Source organism: Schizophyllum commune (genome assembly GCF_000143185.2).
Source record: "Schizophyllum commune H4-8 unplaced genomic scaffold SCHCOscaffold_7, whole genome shotgun sequence".
In the NCBI taxonomy this organism is placed as follows: domain Eukaryota; kingdom Fungi; phylum Basidiomycota; class Agaricomycetes; order Agaricales; family Schizophyllaceae; genus Schizophyllum; species Schizophyllum commune.
In genome coordinates, this window is record NW_026089544.1 from 598559 (window position 1) to 620099 (window position 21541).

Below are 21541 nucleotides of genomic sequence, written 5' to 3' on the forward strand. Positions count from 1 at the left end.
CGGGGCTCAAGGCAACAAGGGCGATAAACGCGCGAGGTCTCCCGAGGCTGCGCGAGCTATGCCTGCCCAAAAACGCTCAAAGGACAACGCCGGGCGCGCCCAACCCTCAGCTGTGATTAAGGGAGGGGGGAGGTTGGAGCGGGGGAAGGAGGGGAAGGAGGGGAAGGAGGGGAAGGGGGGGAAGGAGGGGAAGGCCGGGAAGGTGGCGAAGGCGGCGAAGGCGGCGAAGGACGGGGAGGGGATGGGCGGGGGCGACAAAGGCAGGAGCGGGAGGGAGAAGCGCGGGCCAGCAAAAGGAGAGGCCAAGGTCGCGTCGCAGAGCAATGGGGGCGGCTACATGCCTCCTATGTCCCCCCCACGTCGCCCGCTGCAGCTCATCGACTTCGACGAGGACGACTTCCGCATGCCGACCCCTCCCCCAAAAGTCGGCAACGGCAAGACACCTGCCCTCAACTCCCTCAACGAGCGCGACACGCCGCCGCCTTCGCCGACGAGGAAGGCGAAGAAGTCGAAGAGCAGCGCAGCGCCGCCGCCGCTCAAGAAGGACGGCAAGCTCGGCCGCCCCAGCGCCAGCAATCCCGCCGAGCACCACGCTGGAAACAAGGGGGACGGCAAGAAGCGTGCACCTCCCCCCCCTCCGCCGCCTAAGAAGGGCGGCGGGGCCGACGACGGCGACGCTGACGACGACGAGGACGCCGGCGACAACGACCCCCGCCCATCGAAGAAGGCCAAGGGAAAGCAGAAAGCTCAGCCCGAGGACCAGGTGGAAGACGCCCGCCCTCGCGCATCGCAGAAAGCCAAGGGCAAGCAAAAAGCGCAGCCTGAGGACGAGGACGCCGCCGTCGCCGAGGACGCCTCCCTGCATCAGCTTCCGGGGGTCTTCAACACCGGTGACTTCCTCGACGACGACGCAGAGTTGCCCGACTTCTCCCAGCTGTTCAGCTTCGACGGAGACCCAAACGATGAAGACGAGCTGGATCTGGACGAGCCGGGCCCTTCGACAAGGCGCATTCGCAACCCCACCCGCTCTGCGACGCCAAGCACGGCCGGCACCTCCACGATGCATGGCAATGCTAACCCGTCCGCGACGCAGGGGACCACCGGCAGGGTCAATGCAGGTCCAATTCCGGGCGCCACGGCTCAACGCTTACAAGACGCGGTGCGCGCCCTCTCGGAGATGTTCATGGAGGAGTCCATCAAGTGCAAGAAACCCATCGAGGCGCTGTGGAACGCCGCAGGCTGGAGGTCTCTGGAGTGTATGCGCACGAGGCAGTGGACACGGCAACAAGTGTTTTCTCGCCACTGGGCTGCGTTAAACCCTCCGATCAATGGAGGTAAGTCTTCCGCTACCTTTCATATGCTGGCGTTGTATCTGACAACCTCACAGAGTCCAAGGACGAGCGCAGGGCGCGGATGAACAAGGCTTACAGGAAGAAGCTCGCCCGCCTCGGCGCCAATCCTACTGATGAACAACTCGCCGAGCACTTCAAAGCCGACTTCGACTTCTGTGCCGCGATGCAGGAGGAGATAATTCAGAACGCAACAGCTCGACAGCGACAGCGGCTGGTCAACCAGACCGCCGAACAGCTCTCTCGCGTCGCGCTGGGCGCGCACATGAACTCCGGCCTCGCTCTCGTCGGCTACGTCGTCGATCTTCGCGGAGGCGCCAAGGGCTCCGTGAGCTCGACCATGTTCGGTGGCGGCGCTGCGTTTGTCGAGATGCTGCGCCGTTACCGCGGGAACTTCACTGCTGGGATGAACGACGTGACAACCTTGCTCAGGTACGTGTCAAGTTTCCTTGATTCTGGCTGCTTCTAACAGGACGCTGCCTTAGATCGTGCGACCTCAGGCTTCGCGGGCTGACGGACGACACCGAGATTTCCACTGCACCGGCGGCCGAGGAAGAGTCTGCGGAGGCGCGTGCGTGGAGGAGGGCCATAGAGGCCGACATGGCCGCGCATCCCCGCGGTTTCTTCACGTACCGCAACATGATGAGCAGGCCCGGCAAGAATCGCAGCGACGAGTTCGTCCGCATCCTCTATGAAGCCATACGGTGGGATCTAGGTAAGCTCATGCTGCAGCACGTCATCTCCAATACTGAGCCGCTCTTCGTAGGTGCTAACTACCGCCTGGCCAACCATCATCTTTCGTCCAAGTCCGTCGAGATGCCAAACCAGATCCCCCGCTCTCAGCTCCTCGACATCGCATACCGCCTGGGCCTCGTCCTCGCCAACTGGATCGAGGAGCTCGCGAACAATATGCCAATCAAGGACGTACCTCGCAAGCCGTCCGGCCGCTCCTGGGCTGGCAAGGTCGGCGAAATGCTGGAGAGGCGCAAGAAGGCCGAGCGCGAAAGCAACGAGCTGGGCCTCGAGGGCGTGGACGCCCTTCAGTATCTCCTCGACCACGGCGCCGTCGTCCTGATGCCCCTCCCTCGCAACGCAGTCATGGGCCCTTTGAGGGAGCTCAGCATGACTCCCCTCGTCCAATCGAACCCCATTACCCAGCATCAGCCGCCGCGCGTGTACGGATACCTGCGGTGGAAGGACTCGGAGCTATATCAGCATGACTTGGCGACTGGATCCGACTCACGCATCAAGTGGCAGTCCTTCTGGGAGGACGAGCGAGACGACGGGCTTGTGCACGACAAAGATGAAGGCGAGGAGGAGCTGGAGCATGGCGAGTACGCGGAGGAGAATGGTCAGGATGGCGAAGGGTCGGAGGAGAATGGAGAGGAGGACGCGGAGGAGGACGCGGAGGAGGACGCGGAGGAGGACGCGGAGGAGGACGCGGATGCGGATGCGGATGCGGATGCGGACGCGGACGCGGACACGGAGGACAAGGGGGCCGAGGAGACCGAGGGTGAGGAGGATGAGGAGGACGAGGACGCTCGCGCCAAGCGCGCGCGCGCGGAGGCGCTCTATCGCGCGCGGCGCAAGGAGTTGCAGGACAAGAACAACAAGTCGAAGCGTCGCTAGTCGTGCACGGTATTTTCCCTCCGCGATCCTTCCCCGTACTTTCTTTGTTGTCTATGCATCTTGCTCGTTGGCCCTCCCTTCTCCATTGTATATATACTTACCTGGATGTTATTGTGCTCAATCAATTGGACTCGTGCTGCTGCTCATTGATGTTGATGGAGGTGTATATTGTGTGCTGACTTTGATTGGTAAGTGAAAGTTCTGCTCATCTGTACATGTCATAGAACACATGAGTCTGCAACATACTAACTCGAAGTTTATATTTACTGGAGCTTCTTAGTATTAGAAGAATTTACTGACTTCCAGGAAGTGCCTACATCCTAACATTCTGAAAGAAAACTCGAACAGGAATGGTCCAGTAGGGTACAGGAATGTTCTGTTTGTGGATCTGAGGGACAGACAGTTCTACTATAAACTTACAAGTCTGAGAATAAGCGAGGGAGGACTGAATATTTGCATGAAAAAATGTATCCTTACCAGAAAAGGCTGGTAGCCTCAGGAGCCAGGTACGACAAGCATTGCCTGCTCGGCAATAGACTGACAGATCGTAGCAGCCTGCGAACCCGTCAAGCGCTGCTAGACCACCACTCTCGTCAGGAAATCGGGGCAGCAATCAAGAGCTCACTGAAGGCACACCGAGAGGCAATCAGAGCGCCGGTGAACAAGCCAATCTTGACATGTCGGATGAGAGAGACGCACAGATTCAGGCTCTGCGGGGTGAGTTATGTTCAACGGCACTTACTGAATGGATCTAGAGGCTGACATCGACTCGATGCTTCAAGCGCAGGTTGCCGCGCTAGAGGCTGCTGCCAGTGCAGCCCGTGACAAGGAAAATCGCCCCACCACGAATAATCGTCCCATCGAGTTGAAGAAGCCCGATGGTGAAGCTGGCGGAGGCAAGAAAGGGTTCAATCTTCAGCGTGCCATGGGTTTGGAGGACGAGGATGAGATCTACAAGCGGATCCAGGTGCGTGATGCATGATGATCGCCCACGCCGCCCCGATTGTTGACTTGCTGGCTTCTAGGCTGATGTGCGCTTCAACATCTGGAAGTACGGGCTTGATCCATGGAAGAAGTATATGCGTCAGAGCCCTGAGAAAATCAGCCACGTACTCCAAGCGGTATGTCCCCTCCCGTATCTCACAAGTTCCAAGTATTCAAGTGCCTTGCAGGGGCGCCAGCAGCACAAGTACCTCTGTACTGAGAGGTTCCCCGACGATTGGGCACAAACGGAGATGATTAAGACCATCACACGCAACCGACGCAAATACCTTCGGCGCAAGGCCCGTGCAGCGGGTAAGGATGTCGTGGACTCATCTGACTCTGAGGAGGAGGAGGAGGCGGCGGCGGCGGAGGATAATCTACCTGATCTCGATGCGCCTCAGGATGGACAGTAATTCAGGTGCGCGATCATCCATGCCCTCGCGCTTGGCGTAGGACTGATACTTGTTGTTTATCTCCCAGCTGCCGAGGCTACCGACATTCAAGTTGACGAGCTCAGTCGCATGGGTCCCCTTCCTCCGTATTTGCTACAACCCGCCATGTGTAGTAGCGTAGAAGATCCTATGAAGCGTTGTATATGCTCTCCTCTGCTTATCGGCTCACACTGCACCACCTAGCGGGTACCATCTATTGCCTGAGTTACCATGCGAAATTACGCCAGGGGCCGGGTGAGCTTCACGAAGGGCGTCTCACCCGGTATACAGGTAATAAAATCAACCGCGGGACGGGTAACATCAACCAATATAGCATTTCCCCCATAAAACGGATGACATGCAACCGGTCGGAACGTCGAGAGCAGACCGGTTGACTTACAGTTGAAAGTAAGCCAGTCTTGTGCAGGCTTTCACCCGTCCGGATATTCAGCCGATTCACTGGTCACAACCCCAAACAGCGGGTGTTTGTCAACCGCAAGCTGGTTGTTATTACACTGAATAACTAGAGACTCGGCGGGTGACTTTCACCCGGTCCTGGCTTCTCAGTGCTCGATCTGCGCGCGCGCCTTGTTTGTCCTCGTGGACGCGACACTCATCCATCCATTCACTCCGGAGCGACCTCAATCAAGCCAGGACCGACTAACTTCCTGGAGACACGCAAAGAGCGGGACATGTTCAGCTCTCATCGGCAGTTTAGCCCCCAGCAGCGCCGGGTGGGCATGATCGTCGCGACTGTACCCCTCATGTGCGGGACGGGTTGTAAGTGCGTTCACTCCCTTCGTCGTGGCACAATCTCACAAAGTGCAGTCGTGCTGTACAAGCGCCTCGTTCTGGGTCAACCACAACGCTTGGTGGAACCGGGGAAACCAGGTCCCCGCCCCGAGGACGCGTTCCATCTTCCTCCGCGATCGAACAAGCCGTAACGGGAGAGGTGGGCGATATATGCGTTCCGCACGAAGCTCATGCATTGCCAACTTGCACTAGAGGTCTTCCATAGCAGTACCGCAGCGGGGACATGGGGATGTGGTCTATATGCGATTACTTGGTCTCCGGGGCTGCTACAGGTTGGACACGGGTGCCCGGTATTCTGGTCGGGTTGAAGGAGCGGTCGCAGTCCGCGTAGGCCATACCGGCACCAAAGCCGGTAGAGAGGGTTATGGGCCACGTCTTGCCTGTGAGTGCGATGAGTTGAGGATGAGGATGAGGAGGATGGCACACGCACGGCGGAAAAGGATGACGGACGCGACGACACCTGCGCTGAAGCCGACACCACTGCACCTCTGTCAGAATCATGACCACGCTGCATTGTATACCACGTACGCCTTCACCAGGAAGTCAGCCACTACAGGAGCTACAGTTCAGTTATTGTGAAGACGGAAGAACACGGGGGAACACACGGCAGCGGTCATACTGCGACTATGGTCAACATCTTGGACGTACAGCATCGTGTACCACATACCTTTTGCCCAATAATGTCCTCGCTGGAAAGGGGCTTTGCCGTAGACATGGTCAAGTACAGTTGTAGGCGGGAAGTGACCCTCGAATTCACAAGTGCATGACCCCGGTCCGGTGGTGCAAAGAGGGACAAACACGCCCGAGGACGCGTGCGACGACCGCTTCGGCGCGGTCCTCATCCCGTACTTCCATCCAACATTGCACTCCAGTGGGACTTGCACTTTCTGCGGCTGATACCTTGTCAGTGACTCTGCCTGAGTCTAGCAAGTTCAGTGGGACTGCTCGCGCAGCAGATTGATAGGCAACTCATCGGCACAACACACGCGTTCAGGACATCATCTTACCCTGTTGTCGCCACCATGGCGAACCAGTCGCCCATGATCTCAATTCCCAAGAAGACGACGGAGGAAGTGGACTGGACGTCGCCCATCCGGACCCTGATTGCTCAGTCGTACGGCGAGAATCCCGACAATTACGCTACCGAGTGTGCGTCCCTTCAGCGATGTAGGCAGGACGCAGTACGCGGGGCAGGTAGCGATATAACTGGTGCGCTTACACCTCGCGATGGGTGCCCCGATTGACCCCACCTCCAGCGCGCGACCTGCTGTACAAGTATTTCGGCCAGCTCGAGCTACTCGAGCTGCGCTTCTCCGAGATCCGCGTCAACTTCCCCTGGCACGACGCGTTCACGCACAAGCTGACGACCCAGACATCCATCGCGTATGAAAAGGCCTCCATCCTCTTCCAGATCGCGGCCACGCACTCCGCCATCGCCTCCTCCCAAAGCCGCGCGGATCCCGAGGGTGTCAAGCGCGCGTACCATTACTTCCGCACCTGCGCGGGCATGCTCACGTACATCAACGAGAACTTTCTGCACGCACCCTCGACAGACCTCTCCCGCGAGGTCGTCAAGTTCCTCGTCAACCTCATCCTCGCGCAGGCCACGGAAGTGTTCTTCGAGAAGTCCGCCGACGAAAAGAAGGCGCCCGCTCTCGTCGCCAAGATCGCCGCGCAGACAGCCTCGATGTACACAGCGCTCGCTGAGGAAGTGAAGGAGTTCATGGGCAAGGGTATCTTCGACCGGAACTGGGTCACGCTCATTCAGATCAAGGCCAAATATTTCTCCTCGCTCGCCCAGCTTTACCGCGCGCAAGTGGATGCTGCAGCAGATAAACACGGAGAAGCTCTCGTTCGTCTCAACGTAGCCGAGAATCTCGCCAAGGAGGCTTCCCGATCCGCCGCTTCCTTCGCCTCCGTCTTCGCGCCCAACCTCTCCCCTACCCTCCCCGCCGACGCGGGCCCGGCGATCCAAGAGCGCACCAAAGCTCACCTCGCACTCGCTACCGACAAGCGCGCCGAAGCCCAGCGCGAGAACGACCTCATCTACAACGCGATCCTGCCCGCGCCCGAGGCCCTCCCCGCGCTCGACAAGCTCTCCATCGCCACACCCATCCCTATCCAGGAGGTGTACGGCACGCCCGACGTGCAGAAGACGATCGGGCAGGACTTCTTCATTCGGCTGATCCCGCTCAGCGTGCACGAGAGCGCGAGCGTGTACTCCGAGGAGAAGGCCAAGCTCGTGCGCGGCGAGGTCGAGAAGGCCGAACAGGCCGAGGGCGAGGCGCGCAGCGCGCTTGACGGCATGGGCGTCAAGGACGGGCTGACGCGCTTCCGCGCCATGGCGAAGGGCGAAGTCGGCGCGGAGGAGATCCCGCTCGACGTGCGCCGCTGGCGGGAGGACATCACCGTCATCGAGGAGCGCGAGGGCGTGGAGGCGGTGCTGGCGAACCTGGCGCGGCTGAAGGAGAACGTGCAGAGGGAGCTCGATACAGCGTCGCGGGACCTCGAGATCGAGTCGAAGGACTGCGAGATGCTGCGCGTGAAGTACGACCACAAGTGGACGCAGGAGCCATCGGCGGGGCCGTCAAAGGCGCTGCGGCAGGATCTGAAGTCGCACCTGGGCGCGCTGGAGGCGGCGGCGGCGAGCGATGCGCAGGTGTTGGCAATCTGGCGTGCGGTGCAGAATGACATCCGGCTGCTTATGAGCCCGCAGCTGGAGGATGTGTTTCGCGAGAGTACGGAGCGGGAGGGTGGTGATAGCTTGCTCGACCTGGACGTTAGTGGCGATGCGGACGAGGCTCAGGAGCGCAACAAGATCCGTGAGATGGTAGCCGGGATCGACGAGCGGCTTGGCCGATTGAACAAGATATCCCGGGAGCGGAACGAGGTCCTGAAGGATTTGAAGGAGAAGGTACGTTCGCATTCGCGACTTGACTCTCATAGTCTCTGACCAGCTATATAGGTGCAAACTGACGACGTATCCCATTTACTCCTTCTCAACCGCCGCAACACCGGCGTAGAGCCCACGCTGTTCGCCGCCGAGTTGGAGAAGTTCAGACCCTACCAGCAGCGGCTCGCAGCCACGGCACAGTTCCAGCAAGTCGTGCTTCAGGAGGTCGGTTTCCTGTGGAAGGGCCTGCGCGAATCCGCTGGCCGCGGCCCGGGTGCGAGGAAGTGGGAAGAGCGGGAGCGGAAGAAGAAGGATACAATCAAGCGCTTCCAGAGAGCGAGGGACGGGTACATGGAGATTCGGGATGGTCTGACGTGCGTTGTTCATCTCGTTGATGTGATCGTCATTGACCTTTCCCCTACAGTAAAGGCCTCCAGTTCTACACTGACCTAACCGAGCTCGCGGTCAAGCTGCGCAACAACGTGAAGGCGTTCGTGGCAGAGCGCACGCGGGAACGCGAGTCTCTAGTCGGCGCTATCGAGACCGAGAGGAGATTGTCAGTCACCGCGGGCTCACCGCCCCCCCTCGCAGCGAAGCCGCCTGTACCTCCGCCACCACCATCGTCGGGACTGGAATCGTCGTTGGCGTCGATGAGCCTACGTAATGCGCCTTCACCGCCTCAATCGGCACCTTCAGCGCAGTGGCGGAATACGCCACCGCCTCCACCGCCGCCATCGCAGCAGCACCAGTACTCTTACAGTGGTCAGTACTCAGGCTCCGCACCCCCTGCTTCATATGCACCCAGTCCACCGCCGCCTCCACCTTCCCAATTTCGGCCTCCGCCAGGACAGTCGCAGCAGCAGGGATATCCGCCTCACCAGCGCCAAGGCTCGACGTCTACGTGGCTGCCACCGCCTCCCGCGCCATCAGCGCCCCCGGCCGATCCATATGCTGGGCTGGGCATGTTTGGCGAGCCACAGCAACAATATAGCTCGCCGCCGCCTTCGCAACAATACTCGACACCACCCTCGCAGCAACAGCAGTACTCTTCGCCGCCGCCGCCACCTCCGTCGCAGCCGTCGTATCCGTCGTATGGTCAGCGACAGCAGCCGTATCAATATCAGCAGCAACAACAGCAGCCTCCTGCACCACCAGGCTTTCCTCCGCCGCCTCCACCGGCGTCCTCGTACCAGCAGTATTCGAGTCCACCGCCGCCACCGCCTGGTCAGCAGGGGTATCCTGCGCAAGGGTATGGTGGGTATTCGTACGGGAGATGATCTTGCAGTGCTTGTCAGCGCTTGGTGGATGGAAGGATCGGAATGGATTGAAGACATGGAATACTCTACATATACGAGGTTAGTGGAAGCAGCTTCTCCTTGCGGCTCTGTAGGTCGGATTGCCGTGAGGACAATATCTTATCTAGAAGTTGGAGCTCATTGCAAGCCCATTGATGAAAGAGGAAGCTTGGGCGGCGTATGTGACGCTTTGTGAGATCACATGAAGATCGATCAAATCACATCCGCGTTCCCCACGGATCACAGACGTTGTTGGTTCGTGCTGTCCTCCTGTCTTTGCAGGCCACCTCTTGCCTTCACCTGTTTTGACGGCTGCGTCTCACGAAGTTGCGCTTCACACCGTCCTCGAACAAGTCAGTGATCAGGGACTAGAATAGAGCCTCAGTTCGCGCAACACGCCACGCCATCATGGTCACCCCGCCTCCTCCAAAGATCGCCTTTGAGGGCGTCACTGCGGATGCAGAAGCTTTAGGCTCAACTCCCGATGAGTGGATAGCCATTGGGCCGACACGCCCTTTGACAGCGCAAGGTGCGTCCTCGGCACGTCGCACTCCCTCCTTCTCTCATCACCATGACAGTCGAAAGCGCGGCCAGCGGCTCCTCCGTTGCGGTCGACGCGCCACCCACCTTCGAGAACGCGCAGTTCGACATCATCCTGCGCCGCCAACGACAGCGGCCGAAAGAGGGTGGCATCAAGGTCAACACGGTGCCGTCGCGCTTTCTGAACCTGTCGGACAACTTTGAGTTCGCCGGGTGGGGCTCGTATGCGACAATCAAGCTGGATGGGAAAGAGCATAATGAGGGCGAGAGGAAGGTGCAGGACATCCAAGGGCAGAAGGTGCTGGGGCAGTTCTTGTCTAGCGCGTTGGCAGGGAATGCAGTACTGGGTGCGTCTGTCGGTCGTTGTCAACGCGCCCCTAATTGACGCGTATGGGCCAGGTTCCGTCTTTTACGCGTTTCCGAGCGTGACTGCTGTAGCAGGAGCTCTGTGAGTATACTCTTAACTCGCGATGACGCGCACTGAATGCGTCCAGGTCGCCCATATCCCTATTCGTCGCATCCATCACCCTCTTCCTATGGAGACCCATCATGGAAGAGCTCGCCGACGCGCTACCCATTGGTGGAGCGCCCTACTCCTACATGCAAGTCTCGCCGTCTCCCTGTCTGCCCTGCCTAACCCATCCGCAGCCTCAACGTCTCAACAAAGGCCGCAGCCCTTGCAGGAGCGGCGCTCCTTCTCCTCGACTACGCTGCGACCTCCATCGTCTCCGCTGCCACCGCTGTCACGTATATCCAGGGCGAAGTGACGCTCCCGTTCCCTGCATTCGTCGCCACGCTCATCATTCTGGGCATCTTTACCGCCGTCAGCCTATGCGGTGTGAGGGAGAGCGCGCGGGTGGCCTTTATTGTACTTTTGTATCATGTGAGTCGCCTCACACCTTCCGGAACGCGGTGCTGAATGTTATGTCTCAGGTCCTCACCATGATCGTGCTCATAATCGTCGCCTGCGAGCATTGGGGCCATATCGGAACAACGCAGTTGCGGGATAACTGGCAGACTATTCCTAGTGAGCCCAGTAGTATCGTCCGCCAGATCTTCTATGGGTTCTGCTTGGGGATGCTGGGCCTGACGGGTTTTGAATGTTAGAGGACTTCGTACGCTCTACCTTGACCTAATCGCTAACCCTACTTACCAGGCACTCCCGCCTACGTCGGCCGCATCAAACCTGGACGATTCCCCAAGGTCCTGCGCAACCTTCACCTTCCCGCCATCGGGCTCGGCACGATCATGATGCTCTTGGTCATTGCTATCGTACCCATGGACATCACGCTCGGCTCTGCGAACATTCTCAGCGCGCTCGCGCAGTTATCTGCCGGGCGCTGGTTACGCATCTGGGTCGTTGTCGACTCGGTGGTGGTGCTTTCTGGTGGCGTGTTGACAGGTATGGGATTCCCCTCGCGTCTTCTGCCTCGCTTCTTGTATCTTCTACTCATTTGCGCATGAATCAACGCAATACTGACACGCCTTTCAGGCATCCTCAGCGCCTGCGAGCTCCTCGAGCAGCTCTCACGTGACCGCGTGCTGCCGAGAGCGTTCAATCACCCTCTGCCGTTGACGGGCGCGCATTACCTCTCGGTGGGCGCCTTCGTTGTGCTGAGCATCGTACTGTACGCGAGTACGGGGGCGAGCCTGACGATTATATCGAAGATGTGCGTTGCTGAAGCAGATTGATCAGTCTTTCACCCAGAGTACTAACTTGAACCTGGGAATTGTTAGGTTCTCCCTCGTCTGGCTAACAGTCATGACGCTGTTTCCGGTTGCACTAATCATGCTCCGTTTCAACCGTGGGCATCTGCAGCGGACGTCGAAGACCTCGTTCACCGTCATCGTGGCCTGCATGGCGGTCGCTGCTGCTGTCTTCGCCGGTAACATCGCGATTGACCCGACCACCGCTGGGTGAGTATGCGCCTTTTTCTTCGCTTCTCTTTCCCCTCCTCCAAAACCGCGACGCCATATTCTCCTTCGTCACAGTTACGAAATCAGCAATCGCTAACCCTCTACCCTCCCCAGCTACTTCGCCGCCTACTTCATCGTTGTCACCACCTGCTTCACGATAACGCAGAAGAAGACGCACCTGGTGCGCTACGTGTACTGGCTGTACGACAACTACCCGTGCCTGCACCGCTGGGCGCCGACGCAGGGCTGGGGGCGCGCGCTGATTGGGACGATGAAGCGGATGAAGAGGCAGCCGGTGTGCATTTTGGCGAAGACGGATGAGGTGAGTACGGTGATTAGGATATGGGTGCGATCATACTGACTGCGTATGCAGATCAACTACCTCTTCCAGATGATCCTCTATGTGCGTCGGAATGAGGAGACATCCTGTCTGAAGATAGTGCACTTTGTCGACGAGGAGGATGTGGTGCCGTCAGAGCTGGAGGCAAATGCGAAGAGTAGGTCCCCTTCCTTGTGTTCTAACGGGCTATATGCTAAACTTGCCCTACAGTCCTCGATGAGGCGTTCCCGGAAATCACAGTGGACCTTGTACGTGCATTTGCCCCCGTATTCGATTGCTTTGACTGACGGGCATCATTTCAGCTCATCGTCCGCGGGACCTTCGACCCAGCGAGCGTCGCCGCCCTCGCGCAACGTCTCGATATTCCCACTTCTCTCATGTTCATGAGCTGCCCCGGTAGCAAGTTCCCCTTCACCGTCTCTGACCTGGGCACGCGGATCATTTGCCGTTAATATCTTGATTTTTCGGGAGCTTTTTGATGTTGCGGATTATCTTTCTGCTACTAGAGTTACGCCGTTGTCGTGCGGATCATCATTACATTGTATTTCTAGCCACCGTCCATCGCCTATCTTCGTTCTCGCTTTCTTAGCACGTTTTCACGCTTTCATGACTCTTACGACTTACATGCATTCCTTTCTCGCACGATCTCGACGATATGTTAGACATACCCTGTACAACCAATAAACTCTAGTGAGCGAGGTCCACTCTGGCTGAGCTGTGTGGCTGACGTTCTGCTTCAGATGTTTTGACCCTGTACTGACAGATCCCGACCAGAAGCGCTGCAGTACAAGAAACGCCATTGGTACATCTTTCATTTCACAGACTGACTTGGTTCTACAGCGTCTCGCACCCTCCGGTCCCGGATATCGTCTGCCCCGTCACCCATCGCGCGTCCTCGCTCGCCAACCAGGCCACAATTAAGGCAATATCCTCCGGTACACCCAACCGATTCTGCAACGGCGTCCGCTTCTTCTGCAGCTCGATCAAGTCCTTCGGCAGCGTGTCCATCATGTCGCTCTGCACCGGGCCCGGCGCGACCGCGTTAACGGTATGTCCCGCGTGGCCAAGCTCGACCGCCAAGGCGCGCGTGAAGGCCTCCACGGCGCCCTTGCTCGCGCAGTACACGGTGTACCCGCTCAGCCCGCGGCGCGCGCCGACGGAGGAGATGTTGACGATGCGCCCCGGGGCGCGCAGGTACGGGATGACCGCCTGCGCCATGAGCATCGCGCCGCGGACGTTCACGTCAAGGACGCGGGCGTACTCGGCGACCGTGACTTCGACGAGCTGGCGGTAGAGCTCGACGCCGGCGTTGTTGACGAGGATGTCGATGGCGGTGGTAGAGAAGGCGGCGAGGGTGGCGTTGACGATGAGCGCGGGGGATTCTGGGAGGCCGATGTCGGCGCGGATAGAGGCGGCGGCGGACCCGTTGTCAAGCGCTGCTATGCGCGCAGAGAGATCGTTGGCGCGTGCTTCGCTGGACGCGGAGTTGTAGGTGATCATGACCTTTTGTGGCATAGGTAAGCAACTTTGTCCACCACCTTTCACACGACGCAGGGAAAGGGAACGCACCTTTGCGCCTCTTTTCGCTAACTCGAAGGCGATCTCTTCGCCGATGCCTCTGGAGGCGCCAGTGACGATGGCGACTTTACCGGCAAGGGTCAGATTCGACATGATGATGAATATTTAGGGGCCTGGAGATGAGCACAACGGATGCGTTTCCCAAAGTCAACAAGAAAGGCGAGTATGTTCAACCTTGTTGCCCGTCACTTTATACCCAGCAGGTCTCGGACGTGCTATACGGATACTTTCCGGTCCCCCTCAAAGCCAAGAAGCCCGCCGGAATTTTCAAGGCCTCCGAGCGGATGGCATCCGTGAACAATTGGAGAAACCACAACGAAGTGCGCGAAAAAGAAATGGCTTGAGCAAGCGAGGGGGTTATAGTGGAAACAACGCGGAGATATTACAAGTCAATGTCTCTATACCGTCTCTTGCGAGGTCATGCCCTTAGATCATCTCAGCGCCCCCAGTCGCCGATATCGTCTGTCCCGTCACCCATCGAGAGCCCTCCTCCGCGAGCCAGGCGACAACTTGGGCGATGTCGTCTGCCGTCCCGATGCGATTTTGCATCGGCGTGCGCTGCTTTTGCGCCTCGATGACCTCCTCTGACAGCGTGTCCAGCATATCGCTCTCCGTCGGCCCCGGCGCCACCGCATTCACAGAGTGCCCCGCCGCCCCGATCTCGACTGCCAGCGCGCGTGTGAAGCCCTCGAGCGCGGCCTTGCTCGCGCAGTACACGGTGTACCCCGCCCAGCCTCTGCGCGCCCCGAGGGAGGACACGTTGATGATGCGGCCCGGAGCGCGGAGGTGCGGAAGGACGGCGCGCGTCATGAGCAGCGCGCCGCGGACGTTGACGTCGAAGACGGCGGCGAAGTCCTCGGGGGTGACGTCTGTGAGGGGTCGGTGCTGCTCGACGCCGGCGTTGTTCACGAGGATGTCGATCGTAGAGGTAGAGAAGGCGGCGAGAGTCGCGTCGAGGATGATGGCGGGGGACTCGGGCAAGCGAAGGTCGGCGCGGACGGAGGCGGCGGCGGACCCGTTGTTGAGGGATGCGATGCGCGCGACGAGGGTGTCGGCGCGAGCCTGGCTAGAGGTAGAGGTGAAGGTGATCATAACCTTTTGTGGCACATGTTCAGCCTCCCGATGTCAAGGTGAGAAATTGGTCCGACCTTAGCGCCTCGCTTTGCGAGCTCGTAGGCGATGCCCTCGCCCAAACCTCTGGAAGCGCCAGTGACAATGGCTACTTTGCCTGAGAGGGTGAGGTTGGCCATTGGTATGTTGAGTCGTTTGACTGGGGATGCTTTGAGATGGGGATGCCTCTCGTCTGAGATATATGTATGTAGTGTTCGCTGAAGACTGTCGAGCGACCTTCGTGCGCACTTTTAACACCCGCGGTTGGTACTAGCCGGAGGAGAGCATGACTGATTGCTCCATAAAGATGGGAGAAGCCTGACTGTTCTCCTACTCAGCGGCTAGAAAGTCTTGGAAAGTGCTTGGTTAAGACCGTAGACTGAAGAAAGGGGCTAAGTCGCCGATTGTGTCGGGAAATGACAATTCTCTCCCAGTGTTCGCCGTGCCGCCGAAGATGTACACAAGAGCCAATCTACGAGTTTAGAACCTTCTAGAATGTTAAGCACAACTTCTGGGACGCTAGGACCAGCAACAGCAGCATCGCCACGGCGCGTAGTCTCGAACCCAGCCGTTCGCCCCGCCACGGTCTTCCCTGCTTGGACCCACATCTCCACGCGGGAAACATGGCGTCCACGAGGGCGGTATATCGGCGGTATTGGAAAGTTGAAGCCCGTGAGCGGAGCGAACGTCTGGCGCATTCGGTCGCCTCTTCCTAGGGTGACCTCATAGTTGAAATAAAAATCGAATTTCAATGCGCGGGCAGCGCATCAACAAGCTCGACGCGTCCTGAACGCGTCCATTGTCCCTCTCTCAACGCGCATCGCGCACTCTACCGTCCTTACTATTGTATTTATCGACGCGCTGATCACCGATGACGACGCCTGGGAATGCCTCTGCGAAGTCAACAGAGTCGCATGCGGAGTCGGCTGACCGGCACGAAGCGAACAAGGCGCGCTCTGCCGCCAACCTTGACGAGGCGCGCAGGCGGGCGACCCGCAAGACAAGCTATGATTCTGACGCGACGCGAGCCCGCCTCAGGGAGCTCTTCATCGAGACTTGGCACTACGAGCCGCATGGCTGGCAGATCGACATCACAGAGGCCATCCTCCTCGGTCTCGACAGCGTTCTCATCGCTGGTACCGGCTCAGGCAAGACAATGCCATTCATGTTGGCCCTCAAGTACGATACCAACGCGACAGTGCTCGTGATATCCCCCTTGAAGATCCTGCAGGATGACCAGGTACGTCCCGCGATCGCTAATATGCAGGCCCGCGTTAATATATGCTAGGCAAGTCGCTTCCGCGACGCTGGGATCGCGGCTGCCGCGGTGAACGGGGACACGTACAGCAAGGTCAAGCAGGTGTGTGTCGAAGCTCTCAAGTATTTGCGCTTCCCTCACAGTCTATCAGAATCTCGAAGCGCTCAAATATCGTGCCCTCCTCACATCACCGGAGATGTGCCTCGAGAACGACGCGTTTCGCAAGTTCCTCACGTCCTCCGACTTCCAAAGGTCCATCCGCGCGGTCATCATCGACGAGGCGCATTGTATCGGCCAGTGGGGCGGCGATTTCAGGAAGCATTACGGGAGCCTCAACAAATTACGCGCTCTCTTCCCTGCCACCGTCCCCTTCCTTGCCGCAACGGCCACCCTACCCCCGAAGGCGCTGAACGAAGTCTGCGACAAGCTACACATCGATCTTGATGAGTCGTACTTTATCAACCTCGGTAACGACCGTCCCAACATCACGCAGCATGTGCGCTTCATCGACAGCGCGCACGATTACAGTGCTCTCAAAGAGTTGCTCTCGGTCAACGCGAAGAAGCCGGATGACATCGTCAAGACCATCGTGTTCGTAAACTCGCGCAACGGCACTCAAGAGGTATGCCGCGAGGTCCGCAAGCTCCTCCCGCGGCACCTTCGCAAGCACGTCGACTTCCTCCACGCAGTGCGCAAGGACAGGACGAAGCGCAGGATCATGCGGCGTTTCCGGAACGGTCGTATCCGTATCCTCATAGCCACGGAGGCTGCAGGCATGGTGAGCGCACTTGTCCTGCTCTTTGGCGTCAACTGATGTGTCCTATAGGGTGCTGATATCCCCGACATCATTCAAGTCATACAACTCGGTGCCCCACGCTCGCTGTCCATCTACCTGCAGCGTGCGGGTCGCGCTGTGCGGAATGCTGTCCTGCAAGGCCGCGCGTATCTCCTGATGGAGAAGTCTGCGTTCAGGCTACAGAAGAAGAAGAAGCCCAAGAAAAAGGCTGCCGACGACTGGTCCGACGACGACGCTGACGATGTACTCGCTAACGACGATCTCAATGCCGACTGCGACGTGCAACTGGAAGATGGCGATGCGGAGGCTTTACCCGCCGTTGACCAGTCCGACGACTCGGGGAGGGGTGATGGCGTGGGGGAGGAGGGCAATGCTGCTAGTGGGGATGTAGTGGTGCCCTGCGATGATGCCAGTCGTGCAGCGGAGGTCACAGCGGGCACGAACGGCGGGAAGGATGGCACGTCCACAGGCGTCAAGAAGCCGAGCCGTACCCCCGACAGTCAAATGACGTGGGGTAAGGTTATTGACCTCTCGCTACGCAAGTACGTGACGGAGTCGACGTGTAGACGTGTCACGTCAGACACGTACTTTGACAACCCTCCCGGACGACGTGGTAAGTTGTTCGCTGCACTATTCGATATGACTTGCTCATTTGCACCCTAGCACCGACCGGAAGCTGCTGCGACGTCTGCGAGGGCACGGCTCCGCCCATCCCGGGCTCTGAATCAGCTACCGTGCCAACACCAATCACTCCCGAGACGGCGCTGACATCAGCTCATCCCACGGAAACGTCGCTATCGTCCACCCCTACGACCGAGATGCTCGACCGGCCGTCAACTCCTGTTCAATCCCGACAAACGACACCTGCCTCGACACCTCAGAAAGATGGCAAGCGACCACTCGTCAGGCGTAAATATGGCCCCGCTCGCAAGGGCGACCTTTTGAAGCGCGTTCGAGCAGCTCTAGAGCGCTGGCGTGGGGTCACGCGTGCACGAGACTTCCCCTACAGCACGCTGCCAGCCAAAGCGTTGCTGTCGGACCAGTCGCTGACGAAGCTCGCCTCGAACAACAAGATTGTCGAGCCCGCTGATCTCGCCACCCTCGAGCCCCCTTGGGTGTATCACAACAAGTACGGAGTTGAAGTCCTGGCGCTAATCCAGAAGGTCGTGTTCGAGTTCGAGTCGGAAAGGAACTCAAACAAGAAACCTCGTCGTACAGGCAGACCGAAGAAAACGGCGGCTCAGCAACTTGCCGCTTGCTCACCCGAGGCCATGGTCGCTGCCGAAGCTAAGCAGGTTCGAGCAGCAGAGCGCGACCACGCGCGTCTCGCAAAGGCCGAACGGGAGGAGACCAAGAGGCTTGCGAAGGAGGCCAGGGAGCGCGCGATGGCCGAGAAGGACGCTCGGAAAGCCCTCTACGCAGCCAACTACGCCAAGCGCCATGCTGTGCCTGCACCGCCTTCTCGACCAACCCCTCCCATCCCGACGGCGAGCGCTGCATGGTCACCATCGTTCCGAACTTTCTATCCCTCTTCTCCAACCACGCGATACCCACTTACACCTGCTGGGGCCTTACATCCAGCGCTGGCTGCAGGTCACATATCCTCGCAAGGCTCGTCATTGTTATCTTCTTTTCCACCACGTCTTTCGAACTCGGCACCAACTGCGGAGGCTTCCGCTTCTCCTGCGGTACGCGAGACTCATTACTCAATGTCTCCTTATTCTTTCATCCCTAACACGATACACAATGCTCCTTCTAATACCCAACTGCATCTCTCGACTGCACGTAGCTCGAGACCTAGAGATTATGATAAGACTGATGATCCTTTTGTACGGTAGAGCTTGTTTATATATTTCTGAGATAATTACACATCCTCAGTGGCCTCCTCATCGGAACTCCCTTCGTCACTAAGCACCTCGTAGTCCTCGTCGGTGCGTCGCGTGTACAGTCGGCCACTAACCCATCGCTCGAGTACACCCAGAAGCTTGTCGAGACCAAGTGATAAGAAGTCCTTCGCCGTATCCTTCTTGCCTGGTTTCAGCGTGCGCCCACACTCATGGGTATGCAAGTCAGCCTGCTCGTATACCGCCTGAAGCGTGCGCACGTCCTGGTCTTTCTTCGGAACTGTGTGCTTCAATCCACGCGTGTTCGTCCTAAACTCCCGTTCCATATGTTTACTCAGTTCTCGTATGACCGGTATAGCAGGATGCATCTTTTTGAGGAATGCCCAGTCAATGCTTGGCCCTTCGGAGCGATACGTAACCTGTTCAGTTGGTTGAGAATTATGTGGCAAACATAGGAGCAAGATAAACATGCCTTGATATCCTTGATATTGTGCTCCTGGGCCTGATCTACAGGACAGAAGCCTTGGGCTGTTCCAGACATGTTGACGAGCCAGCAATGCTCGCGTACAAAGCGACTATGCAAGGCGGATGTTAGCAGGTGGTCAGGGATCGGTGCGTAAACGAGTGACACACCAGATTGGCTCAGGCCACTCGCGATAGAGCCCCTGCATCAATTCGAGGACTTCGATACAATACTTGTTATTGTTTCCACCAATAAAGCGGAAGAGGAGGAAGGGCAACATGTCTTCCATGGTCCCTACGTCACCACGCTTGATAGCCTCGTTGAGGACCATGTAATGCACAACATCACGGTTCCACATATAGACCTGACGCAAGCGCTCGTCCCGCTCGTCTTCGTCCATCTCGTCCATCGCGTTGAGCGCAGCACCTGATGCCCGTTCATCGTGTATGCGTGTAGCCAACTTCAACAGCTCGTCACCCTTGCGATTGCGAAGCTCCGCGAGATCGTCTACCCCCGCCACACCCTTCCAATCGACCCGAAAATGCGCCTCTGCAGTGTGGCAAATCGCTTCGTCAAGATCATGGTAGAAAACACCCTTCGTCTGAACCTTGTGTAGACCCTTGAGGTTCAAGAGATCGAAGACGCGCGCGAGGCCGTATCCGTGCGAAGTGCCGACATACTGCTTGTGGAGAGAGTTTGCGAAGGCCATCTGCAAATGAAGCCAGCCGAAGACGACAATGAGCCAATCGAGACGGTCGAACGAATTAAACTCCTCGGCATGGAACTTGAAGAGTCCACGAAGGCGATCAACGGTGAGTTGGTCGCCAATCCAGAAGATAATGCGCCGCAGCCCGACCTCCTCCTGCTTCTCCAGGCCTGAGAGGTCGAGCTGGGACAGCCATTCCTCGATCAGGCGATCGTTGTCTTCATAGCTCGCCTCGGGGATGTTCACCGTACCGAGCATGCGCTGTACAGTGCGGTGCTCGTCCCCGAATGGCAGGCCGAAGCGGGGAGGCGGGCGCTCGAGACAAGCATTATTCTTGTCCGAATATGTGGCAAAGTCGAATTCGGGAGCCTCGACAATGACACGCAGGATCTCGTGTATCGCTTGCATGCGCAAGTGCGGCGCAACTTCGTTCTCGCGCTCTGCGATCCAAAGCAAGTCAAGCGGCTTGTTCAGCCCCTCTGCGCGCGTGCGCTTCAGCTCGGCGTTCACTTCGGACGCGAGGGGCGTAGCGCTACGCTTGAAGTAGACAGTGGCAGCGGTTCCACTCCCAAAAGTCGTGTTCTTGTCGAGCCTCTGCGAAAATACGCGGAAAGGGAGCTGGACGTTGTCGTGCGAGATGAGCCAGGCACTGTTTGCCTGCATGAGAGCGACGACCTCGTTCATTGCGCGTTGCGAAATCTTGTCGACCGCGTTTCCGGTCCATTTGTGACTCATGACGAGGCCGACGGAGTGTAGGGTGTCGAAAGCTTTTGCTGTCAGGCCTTTGAACTTGACATAAATACTCATTGCCTTCTGATACCGCCCGCAGTTCTTGTTGCGCGTGTAGCAGAGCATCGATACAATGGTAAATATGGTCTTCGGATGTCCAGTGAGCAAAGGGTATGGTAAATTCTTGCCAGAACGAACCTTGTCCGGGTTCTTTCGCGTATTATGCTGTTCCTGGCGCTTGCTGTAGCCCAAGGAGCGTAGGAGATTCCAGACGCCTGGCGCGAGGGACTGAACACGAGGGATGATGTCGTGGAAGCGAATGCTGGTAAGCTCTTCAGCAGTCAGGTCCTGCTTGTCGTTGGATTGCAGAACATGAGCAGACACGGCTTTGATCTCGTCCAGCAGCTCGTCCTGAACAATTGCCCGGGCTGCCTCCTTCACAGCCGCCGACCCGCCCTCCGGGCGTCGCCCTTTTGCGGTGCTCGGCGGCTTCGCCCATCTCTGCAACATCGAAGGCAATAAATCGCTCTGCATGAGAGATCGGCACGCCCCCGAAATGATAGGATCGCGCCGGCAAGCCTGATCGCCCCAGGTGACTGCATCGAGTAGCTCCGGTAAGCTTAGTCCTGCGGCCTGTATCCCCTGCAGTGCGCGGCGCACCCGAGCGACGAATGGATTCATTGGGAGTGCAGCATCGAAAGATAAGTCGATGTCCATTGTATCGTGATCATTGTTTGAAGAGGGACACTGAGCAGCCGAAGGGTCGAGATCAGAATCTGACCCGGATGATTCGGGTACATCGTCGTCATAACGGGACTCGGATTCAGAGTCACTGCGGCTGGGCGAGGACATTGTTCTCAAGATGG

The 21541-nt window shown here is 58.3% G+C and overlaps 11 protein-coding genes across 11 annotated transcripts; 7 read left to right on the forward strand and 4 right to left on the reverse strand.

The window, feature by feature from the left end:
- Positions 1 to 970: 970 nt before the first annotated feature.
- Positions 971 to 2978, forward strand: SCHCODRAFT_02734864 (uncharacterized protein; the record flags this gene model as incomplete). The annotated part of the gene is made up of 5 exons (XM_050347147.1): positions 971 to 1334; positions 1388 to 1781; positions 1835 to 2064; positions 2116 to 2639; positions 2739 to 2978. Coding segments are annotated over 5 exons (1752 nt in total), but the record flags the coding sequence as incomplete, so codon positions are not given.
- Positions 2979 to 3336: 358 nt separating this feature from the next.
- On the forward strand, positions 3337 to 4641 carry SCHCODRAFT_02580421 (uncharacterized protein). Its single transcript, XM_003031431.2, has 5 exons — positions 3337 to 3695; positions 3734 to 3945; positions 4004 to 4099; positions 4151 to 4380; positions 4443 to 4641. Exons 1-4 carry the CDS (start codon positions 3656 to 3658, stop codon positions 4373 to 4375), a joined length of 573 nt encoding a protein of 190 aa, XP_003031477.1. The 5' UTR covers positions 3337 to 3655; the 3' UTR covers positions 4376 to 4380; positions 4443 to 4641.
- SCHCODRAFT_02628171 (uncharacterized protein) lies at positions 4257 to 4641 on the forward strand. Its single transcript, XM_050345454.1, has 2 exons — positions 4257 to 4380; positions 4443 to 4641. Exons 1-2 carry the CDS (start codon positions 4365 to 4367, stop codon positions 4595 to 4597), a joined length of 171 nt encoding a protein of 56 aa, XP_050199525.1. The 5' UTR covers positions 4257 to 4364; the 3' UTR covers positions 4598 to 4641.
- Positions 4642 to 4925: 284 nt separating this feature from the next.
- SCHCODRAFT_02628172 (uncharacterized protein) lies at positions 4926 to 5506 on the forward strand. The gene is made up of 2 exons (XM_050345455.1): positions 4926 to 5173; positions 5222 to 5506. Exons 1-2 carry the CDS (start codon positions 5086 to 5088, stop codon positions 5335 to 5337), a joined length of 204 nt encoding a protein of 67 aa, XP_050199526.1. The 5' UTR covers positions 4926 to 5085; the 3' UTR covers positions 5338 to 5506.
- On the reverse strand, positions 5093 to 5947 carry SCHCODRAFT_02628173 (DUF543-domain-containing protein). Its single transcript, XM_003031017.2, has 6 exons — positions 5874 to 5947; positions 5812 to 5824; positions 5735 to 5756; positions 5637 to 5686; positions 5222 to 5586; positions 5093 to 5173 (listed from the first exon to the last, which is right to left on the reverse strand). Exons 1-5 carry the CDS (start codon positions 5919 to 5921, stop codon positions 5453 to 5455), a joined length of 267 nt encoding a protein of 88 aa, XP_003031063.1. The 5' UTR covers positions 5922 to 5947; the 3' UTR covers positions 5093 to 5173; positions 5222 to 5452.
- Positions 5948 to 6036: 89 nt separating this feature from the next.
- On the forward strand, positions 6037 to 9591 carry SCHCODRAFT_02749215 (BRO1-domain-containing protein). Its single transcript, XM_003031430.2, has 4 exons — positions 6037 to 6415; positions 6463 to 8120; positions 8172 to 8473; positions 8524 to 9591. The coding sequence occupies exons 1-4, from the start codon at positions 6229 to 6231 to the stop codon at positions 9374 to 9376; spliced, it is 3000 nt and encodes a 999-aa protein (XP_003031476.2). The 5' UTR covers positions 6037 to 6228; the 3' UTR covers positions 9377 to 9591.
- A 374-nt stretch (positions 9592 to 9965) lies between these two features.
- Positions 9966 to 12947, forward strand: SCHCODRAFT_01190175 (AAAP amino acid permease; the record flags this gene model as incomplete). Its single annotated transcript, XM_050341204.1, has 13 exons — positions 9966 to 10281; positions 10334 to 10382; positions 10429 to 10536; positions 10583 to 10817; positions 10868 to 11036; positions 11091 to 11336; positions 11427 to 11604; positions 11672 to 11851; positions 11966 to 12173; positions 12225 to 12348; positions 12402 to 12439; positions 12494 to 12881; positions 12932 to 12947. The coding sequence occupies 12 exons, from the start codon at positions 9966 to 9968 to the stop codon at positions 12641 to 12643; spliced, it is 2001 nt and encodes a 666-aa protein (XP_050199527.1). The 3' UTR covers positions 12644 to 12881; positions 12932 to 12947.
- A 21-nt stretch (positions 12948 to 12968) lies between these two features.
- Positions 12969 to 13738, reverse strand: SCHCODRAFT_02628184 (NAD(P)-binding protein). The gene has a single exon (XM_003031016.2). It carries the CDS (start codon positions 13704 to 13706, stop codon positions 13026 to 13028), a length of 681 nt encoding a protein of 226 aa, XP_003031062.2. The 5' UTR covers positions 13707 to 13738; the 3' UTR covers positions 12969 to 13025.
- A 286-nt stretch (positions 13739 to 14024) lies between these two features.
- SCHCODRAFT_02580436 (NAD(P)-binding protein) lies at positions 14025 to 15019 on the reverse strand (the record flags this gene model as incomplete). Its single annotated transcript, XM_003031015.2, has 2 exons — positions 14025 to 14864; positions 14918 to 15019. 2 exons carry the CDS (start codon positions 15017 to 15019, stop codon positions 14196 to 14198), a joined length of 771 nt encoding a protein of 256 aa, XP_003031061.1. The 3' UTR covers positions 14025 to 14195.
- Positions 15020 to 15813: 794 nt separating this feature from the next.
- On the forward strand, positions 15814 to 18837 carry SCHCODRAFT_02544008 (P-loop containing nucleoside triphosphate hydrolase protein). Its single transcript, XM_003031429.2, has 5 exons — positions 15814 to 16119; positions 16168 to 16239; positions 16289 to 16915; positions 16964 to 17546; positions 17597 to 18837. Exons 1-5 carry the CDS (start codon positions 16036 to 16038, stop codon positions 18769 to 18771), a joined length of 2541 nt encoding a protein of 846 aa, XP_003031475.2. The 5' UTR covers positions 15814 to 16035; the 3' UTR covers positions 18772 to 18837.
- Positions 18798 to 21527, reverse strand: SCHCODRAFT_02689385 (uncharacterized protein; the record flags this gene model as incomplete). Its single annotated transcript, XM_003031014.2, has 3 exons — positions 18798 to 19177; positions 19246 to 19352; positions 19411 to 21527. The coding sequence occupies 3 exons, from the start codon at positions 21525 to 21527 to the stop codon at positions 18798 to 18800; spliced, it is 2604 nt and encodes an 867-aa protein (XP_003031060.1).
- Positions 21528 to 21541: the final 14 nt, after the last annotated feature.